The sequence below is a fragment of the Gadus morhua genome, chromosome 21, assembly GCF_902167405.1.
Source record: "Gadus morhua chromosome 21, gadMor3.0, whole genome shotgun sequence".
Lineage (NCBI taxonomy): Eukaryota > Metazoa > Chordata > Actinopteri > Gadiformes > Gadidae > Gadus > Gadus morhua.
In genome coordinates this window covers 1,421,681-1,430,204 of record NC_044068.1, presented here as the reverse complement: position 1 = coordinate 1,430,204, position 8,524 = coordinate 1,421,681, and the positions used below count along the sequence as shown (strand labels likewise).

The 8,524-nt window shown below is 45.8% G+C and overlaps 1 protein-coding gene across 1 annotated transcript in view; it reads left to right on the top strand.

The window, feature by feature from the left end:
* Window positions 1-2,553, top strand: part of LOC115534293 (B2 bradykinin receptor) — a 4,352-nt gene extending 1,799 nt beyond the window's left edge. Inside the window, exon 2 of the mRNA XM_030345182.1 lies at window positions 918-2,553. Within this exon, the coding sequence (XP_030201042.1) occupies window positions 918-2,156 (1,239 nt within the window). The 3' untranslated portion in view covers window positions 2,157-2,553. The remainder of the gene's footprint in view (window positions 1-917) is intronic.
* Window positions 2,554-8,524: the final 5,971 nt, after the last annotated feature.

The window sequence follows — 8,524 nt, the reverse complement described above, 5'->3', positions numbered from 1 at the left end:
ACAGCGATCAGAGGATGAGAGAAACATAAAAACGTAGAACATAGAAATGACCCCTGTGGTTTACCGTCCTCTGAGCGCTTCACAGACTGGGAGGGCTTCCAGTTATGAGTGGGAGGGTGAGGATGTGCAGGGGTTACACGATGTTATGTGTGGTGTGTGTGTGTGTGTGTGTGTGTGTGTGTGTGTGTGTGTGTGTGTGTGTGTGTGTGTGTGTGTGTGTGTGTGTGTGTGTGTGTGTGTGTGTGTAAGCTATTCAGTAGGTGTGTAGTGGATAATTCCCTCTGTGATCTTTAATTGCTATTTGACGTTTTTATATCTTGTTCATCGTTTTAATTAGCCAACCTCGTGGATTGCTTGTTAATCCCTCGTAATATCAATCCAGACAATATTGTCAAATATTAGATCAGGAGAGAGAGAGAGAGAGAGAGAGAGAGAGAGAGAGAGAGAGAGAGAGAGAGAGAGAGAGAGAGAGAGAGAGAGAGAGGGAGAGAGAGAGAGAGAGAGAGAGAGAGAGAGAGAGAGAGAGAGAGAGAGAGGGAGAGAGAGAGAGAGAGAGAGAGAGAGAGAGAGAGAGAGAGAGAGAGAGAGAGAGAGAGAGAGAGAGGGAGAGAGGGAGAGAGAGAGAGAGGGAGGGAGAGAGAGAGAGAGGGAGAGAGAGAGAGAGAGAGAGAGAGAGAGAGAGAGAGAGAGAGAGAGAGAGAGAGAGAGAGAGATTCATTTAGTTTTTTCTTGCCGTCTGGGGGCGAGGGTCAGAGGGGGTCGTAAACATATAGCCTGTTAACCATTTTGTGATGAAGGGATATATAGAATTAAAATTGAATTGAATTGAATTGAAGTTAATTTAATTAGTTAAAAAAAACACTATAAAAATGTTCCGCGGTTGCCTCACCGGAGTCTCCTTCCACTCCTCCTCTCAGCCTCCGATGCCCCTCAACGCCTCGGCCTGGCCGGCCCTCGGGGCCCCCAGCGACGCCCTCGACGCCCCCGGCGACGCCCTGGGGGGCCCCTGGGAGCTGCTGGAGGACTGCCGGTCCAACAGCACGGAGGCCTGGCTGTGGCTGTCCGCCCTGCAGCCCTCCTACCTGGCCCTGGTGAGCGCGCTGGGCGTGGTGGGCAACAGCCTGGTGCTCTGCGTCTTCCTCCTCCAGAGGAAGCCCTGCACCGTGGCCGACATCTACCTGGGCAACCTGGCGCTGGCCGACCTGGTGATGTCGTCCTGCCTGCCCTTCTGGGCCGTGAACGTCGCGCGCCACTACCAGTGGCCCTTCGGCCAGGCGCTGTGCAAGGCAGTGAACGTGGCCATCGCCATGAACTACCTGTGCTCCGTGCTGTTCCTGGTGCTGGTGAGCGTGGACCGCTACCTGGCCCTGGTGCGGCCCCTGAGGCCCAGCAGGCTGCGCAGGGCCGGCTGGGCCAAGAGGCTCTGCCTGGGGGTGTGGCTGCAGGGCCTGCTGCTGAGCCTGCCCGTCCTGCTGTTCCGCAACGTGCGCTTCGTGGCGGACGCGGGGGTGGAGGCCTGCATCCTGGACTACCCCCACCCGGCCTGGGTGCTGCAGTACAACGTCACCCTCAACGTGCTGGGCTTCGTGCTGCCCGTGATGGCCGTGAGCTACTGCAGCTGGCACATCGTGGGGGCGCTCCGGGAGAGCCGGGCGCGCCGGCTCCCCGGGGCGCGGGCCGAGACCCGGTCCACCCAGCTGGTGCTGGCCGTCCTGGCCGTGTTCCTGGCGTGCTGGACGCCCCACCAGGTGGGGCGCTTCCTGGACACGCTGGACTACTTCGGGCTCACCCCGTGGTGCCTCTGGGGGAAGGTGCTGGACATCGGGCTAGAGCTGTCATCCTACCTGGCGTACAGCAACAGCGCCATCAACCCCTTCCTGTTCGTGATCCTGGGCCGGAGCTTCAGGCGCAGGGCGCTGGAGGTGTTCCGAGCGGCGTGGGCACGCCGGTCCACGTCCCGGGACGGGCACTCTGTGGTCAGCTGGGCAGCCGTGAAGAGAGCCAACGACGGGCGACAGGTTCATCACAACCACGAACCCAAAGGCACACCCAGCTGTTTGACCCCCTGTCCAACTACCGGAGCAACGCTGCAGAGCTGTACCGATAAAGGGATGGGATGGATACCGGGAGGATTCAGAACCGACTCATCAGCCTGACCGGTGTTGGGGCCAGAGACTAAAGACACCAACCACACTGTTACGCACCTGAGTCGTTGTGTAATCAGTAGTGAACAACAATGTTACAGACGACTGGTTGTGTATTCAGAAGTGAACCACAATCTTACAGACTACTGGTTGTTTATTCAGAAGTGAACCAGAAGGGCTAACTGCATATGCTATTGTTTGCAGGACTAAGAGATAGTTAGGGTTAATGTTATTATCGTGGCCATCTGTCGACTCCACTTAGCCATGTCCGTGATGAGTCTGGTTTGTATTATGTAGAGTGAGCAGGACTCGTCTTGTATCTGATAATGAATCCCAAAGGGATGTGGGGAAGAGGTTAGCATGAGGGCTAATGACCACACCTGGCCAATAAATGAGTGTTGAACTGTGATTTATCTTGAAAGGTACTAATTTCGAACCAAACCTAATTTCCAGTTTTTCCTCAGTCGCTTTGGTAGATTTCTCAGTTCTACAAGCCTTCCAATTTTTATAACTTTTGGAGCCAAAAGGTCAGGAAATTAATAATAATACTAACGATTACAATAGGGTCTCGGCGTCATTCGTAGGACCCCTAATAATAATAATACTAATAAAAACAATAGGGTTGCTATGGATTCGTAGGACCTCTAATGATGCTGCTCTGATTCAACTCAAAAATCTGTTTTAAAAGTGCAGTCCGAATGTCCAAATGTCCGCCAGCAACCGTTCTGACGGACGGTCTTCAACAGCCGGTATTTTGACTCACTAATATGGCCCGTTCAGACTACACGATTTCAGCCCGATTTTTCCCCGATTCTTTTTTCGCAGACAAATCTTCAAATCGTACACGATTTTGACAGGTCGGCGACGAGACGAGGTCTTGTAATGTGACATGCTTGCGATCTGCAATGTTTTCGTCTGCGACGTTCGAAAAAGACGAAAAGTTTGGCATGTCAGAATTTTTGGGGGAATCGCATGACGTATACATTGTTGACATGAGGGAACCACGCCCCCAGTTGCGTGAGGGAAGCCCGCGAACAGCTGGAGCTCACGCGCAGTGTTTACCAACTGACTTCACTGCACTACGCTGAGTAGGAGTAACTACTGCAAAAATTAATGCGACCAATAACAAGAAGAATGCTAATAAAGAAAACGATAGAAAATGGAGCAATATAATGGAGACAACTTTGGTGTAAATGTGGCAGCATCGTCCCTCCATTTTCGACGTGTCCTCAAAGGACTTTCACGATAGGGTGAAAAGGGATACAGCCTGGTGAAAAATAGCCGACACCCTTGACCTACGCGGTAAGTTTGGAGCCATCAGCTGTTGACGTGCTAATAGCTATCATAACCTATCATAAACCGTCTCTGTGCAAAGGACCGCCAGCATAATGCCTAGTGCTAGGTACTCGGGATCCATTGTTGACGCTTTGTTGCTAGGCTACCTACGTTGTTGTTGCGTCTACTTTGTATAGTTCATGTCACGCGCAACGCAACTACTGTGAGGAATTGCCGCATTGAGCAGATATAAAAACTGGAACCTTTATGACAAAAATGTAAAAAGCATTTATGTTAGTTCTAAATCTTAGATTTTCAAAATATCTTGCAAACGTGAATGACACAAAGTAGAGAGCATCGCACCCTCGAAACTTTTAGTGTGGCCACTGGCCAGTCTTACGACGAGACAAGGCCCGATTTCCTGGCTCTGTGATCGTATAGTGTGACATGTTAAATCGTGGAGGAATGTCTGAGAATCGTGTAGTTTGAACGGGCCATAAGCAAAATGTATACGAGGTATTTTATAGCGATTTGAATACATCATATATATATATATATATTTTTTTTTAATTGATGTCTAGGATTTGAACTAGTATTATCACATGCCGTGTCTCTCATTTCACATATGCACTTTATGCTGTGTCTCTCAATCCACGGATCATCCTGAAGACATGTGGGCAGAGCCGCAGCATGAAGGAGTCTGAACAGAGAACCAGCGGGCGGTCAGCGTTCAACGCCTTCATATCAGGCCCAGACCGTCCATTAGCAGCTGAGAGCTGCATGCCTTTCATTAGAGCTTCACCATCAGACCTTTCTACGCAAACACATCCCTGATGCTGCTCATAGCTGGTTTATGAACTCGAACGTGTCAATACTTTCTTCATTGCTGATTTCACTTGCATACATGAACTAAAACTCAATGGTTGTATAAGAAGGTTACAATGAAACTGGGAAAGGCTTTTCTGGACAGCATCTCTGCGCAGTCTTTAATATGCTGACATGCCACGCAGACACAACGGATTACTATAAATATTCCACTCGTCTCTGCTGTTGGTGTACGTAGAGAACTGTTACACAGACATAATACTAAACAAAGAGTGGCTAAATTGACCATAAATACTCGATTCAAGAGCATACAGCCAGGAAAGGTAACTACTAGGCATATTTAAAAAAATAAGAGAAGCAAAACATAATTTAATGATAAGGACTTCTTTAGAAATCATCATGCAATTTGTTTGTTCCTATCACACATTTTCTAGAATAAATCAATTTATTTGAAGTAAGATAATAAAAAATAGAAATAACAATAATAATGTCACTGCCATTTCTTCCGGTCCAAACTCCAGTCCAGTTGGGGGCGAAAATAAAACTAATAAACTAGGCTGCATCCCAATTAAAAGAGAAGAAGAATTTCAGTTTGCTAGCGCTAACGGCGACTGATTTACAATCACACCAATTAAGACCAGAGAATCAGAACAAGAAGAAGGTGAGCGCTCGGAGGTTCGGTCATGATCACAACACAATAATGACCTTATGTTGGGGTTAAGTTGTCGACTTTATTGTTATATTTTCTGTATTGTGTTGACGGTTTACCCCGTTGAAAACACATTTCACAGTGAGATGAACATCTTCAGACCACTGGGTTCTTCTTTTCTTTTATTGTTGTAGAAAGCGTTGGGTGTGTTCAGGGACACCCTTTAATGGCATTGTCTCGTGTATATTATGAGAGAAATGCTGTACCGTCGTGTTGAAAGATCAAATCATAAAGATAAAACTAGAAAAGAAAAAATAAATCTTGTCTTCGTTTATTGATCACATTGGTTTGAATAAATCAGATATATTTAGACTTTATTTTCATCTCAATTATGCGATGGGACACGTGTTTTAAGAAAAATAACCCCTGTTGCAGATAGATAGGCTATATTTAGGTACACAAAATGTCGTCTATTATGTTTTGGTTACAGTTCGACCGTGAGCTTCTGAATTTGAACCACTGGAGGGCAGTGTCCCCGTGCAGGTTAAACAGACATACACTTTACTATACTATTTACATACACCTTACTCTACTATTTACATACACTTTACTATACTATTTAAATACACTTTACTATACTATTTACACATAATTTACTATACATATTTACATTTTTTACATTTACACTTTACTCTACTATTTACATACACATTACTATACTACTTTCATATACTTATTGGGGCAATTGCTCTGTCGCTAGCTTAGCCACTTTTTAGAGTTTAACACGGTTTTAAACTCGTCGGTGACGCAAGAAGTCAAGTGACGTCTTAAGCTCCTGTGGTTTAACCTGCAGCTGCGTTTTACCTTTATCTCAATTGCTGTGTCTTCAGAGAAATTCACATCAGACACTAGAGGGCGTATTTTGTGCATGTTAGTCTAATCTCAAAATTGACGCGGTTTAGAGGAGACTAAGCAGTTTGCACGATGAAACAAGGCTCCATCATAACCGACACACACACACACACACACACACACACACACACACACACACACACACACACACACACACACACACACACACACACACACACACACACACACACACACACACACAGAATCAGTTTCATGAATTATTAGCATTAATAATAATGTATGATACATTCACACTTGTTACACCAGATAGGCCTTTAGTACACTAAAGGCTACAATGTATGCTATATAAGTTAACTAGCCTGCGCACTCACACACTAAATATGAGAAATTATAACAACTTACCTGATTGGTGTATCTGATGAACACTGTCACTGTCGTGTACACCCTCTATTGCAATTAGTATATTTGGAATAATCAGTGATGTTTCACGGCTCAAGGGACCCAGGTCTTGTTCGTGAGTCCGCTCAGCAATAGCTTTACGAGCTTCCGCTTTCAAGCGCTTCCATAGATTTTTTAAATGTGCCGGGCAGCTCGGTCTTCTGCTGTGTGTGTGGGGGGGGCTAATGTTCTATTTCATAATATAAGCATATCCGTTTCAGTGGCATGGGTTTCGAGGAGAGGGAGAGGGGGGGACTTCGATAGAGGGATGTCCGTTTCAATACATTTTTCTGATATTGCTTGTTTGTTATTTTCTGGGTCGTATATCTCTGCCCCACCCCTTACTTCTGTGCTTTCGTTGGAATTACATCTAATTGCGTTAATTTAAAAGCATCTTTTGCTTTTCTTAACTAAGTACGAGTTATATTAATTATGTGCACGCTGAGTGTGTATTTCAGACAGCGTAATGTCGTAACATAAGGAATGATCTAATGTTGGATGTTAGCCGTACTAATAAACCCAACAAGGCCATTGTTTACCCTGTTCGCTTCAACAAAAAGGCCTTTTGGTTCTTGTTGTATTTAATATTAAACAAACAAAATGACTCCATAGACATTACCTTTTTATATACTCTGAGCTCATTGTATCCAAAGGAACTGTAGAGAGCACTCGATTTCTTTCTTCTTCGGACATGGACATCAGAACATCAGAACATCAATCAAAGGAGGATATTTATTTAATCATAATTGTAAGAGTTGTTTTTCTACTTCGGAATAGATTTGATTCTGAGCTGAGGTTAACCGACAGGGAGGTTGCCATGGAAACCAAGCAGACATGTTTGTCTTGTTAATCCTCTCAAGGTCCTTCAAGGACTTTGAGCTGATTTTGTATGAAACAATCAAAAAAAAAAATGTTTTCTGCGATACATTATTTTGTGGTATTCACAGCATTTGGTCCCAAACGTTGTATAAGTCATGGTTATTGTTATGACCATGGGGTGGGGCTAATGGCCCATGGGAGGAGTTAGGGCAACAGGGGTGTGGTTATGGTCCTGTGGGCGGAGCTATGTGCCTGTTGCAGCAGGGGCGTGTCTGTGAGTTTGTTTACTACATCTGCCCATCCCCTGTTTGTCTGGTCGCCTGGCGTGATGATGATGATGATGATGTCTCCGTATCCATCACACCTGCTGAGACCATCTGGCTCAGCAGCCAATCAGAACAGAGACCATCTGGCTCAGTAGCCAATCCCAGCAGGGCTCCTGCCCGCTTGCTTCTATGAGCCATGATGGTGCAGAACGTCCATCTGTTTGTGATAAAGTCATATTAAGTGATGCTGACTCACATATTCTTAGACAAAATCTCATATTTAAATTCAGTTTCCCAGACATGCCTTTTGGAGTCTCCCACTAATCTGCTTTCCAGAATGAGGTTTAGAAGTTTTGGAGGTGTGACTGAGGCCTTGGGTTTAACCTGGTCATAGCAGATTACATTTCAGATAAGTGGATTTGGGATCCCAAATTGACAAATTAAATTCAAGAAAATGTATATTGTGGACCATGTCAATCATCTGAAGAGGGGGTTTAGGTTAGTGATGACTTTTCCTGTTATTATTAATATGAACTAATAAAATTAGTATCATTTTCATGTGGGAAAATAATGTAGGATAGTGTTATCACCCATGTTAGTACTGCTCTGTGAACATCTCTCACAGGGCTCGCGTTAACAGGAGCCATGGATCAGACACAGTGCACTGGAAGCTCTTCATTCAGTGATTTATTCCTGTTTTTATTCCAAAGAGGGGCAACCACTACATTTAATGTAATGCTCGCACAAGTAAATCACGTGACATTTTTTCAAACACTTCCGTCTTGCCAGCAGCGGATGGAGAAATTAAACATTTTGCGTTGTGATGGTATACAATCAATAGCATTAATATCACCATATATGTGCAATCATAGCATGCTCTTTAGTTCAATATCTTCAGATCTTTTTTCAACGTTAACACTTTATTTTATTGATTTTCATCACACAGTATTAGTTCTGTTCAAAGCTAATGCACCCAGAGACGCAGAAAGGCAGAGTGGACCCAGCAGGGGGGGGTCAGGGCGGTATAGTTAGGGGTTAAACATGATACCACAGGGGGGGGGGGGGGGGGTTAGGGTCAGGGGTTAAACATGATACCACAGGGGGGGGGGGGGGGGGGGGGGGGGGGGGTTAGGGTCAGGGGTTAAACATGATACCACAGGGGGGGGGGGGGGGGGGGGGGGGGGGGGGGGGTAGGGTCAGGGGTTAAACATGATACCACAGGGGGGGGGGGGGGG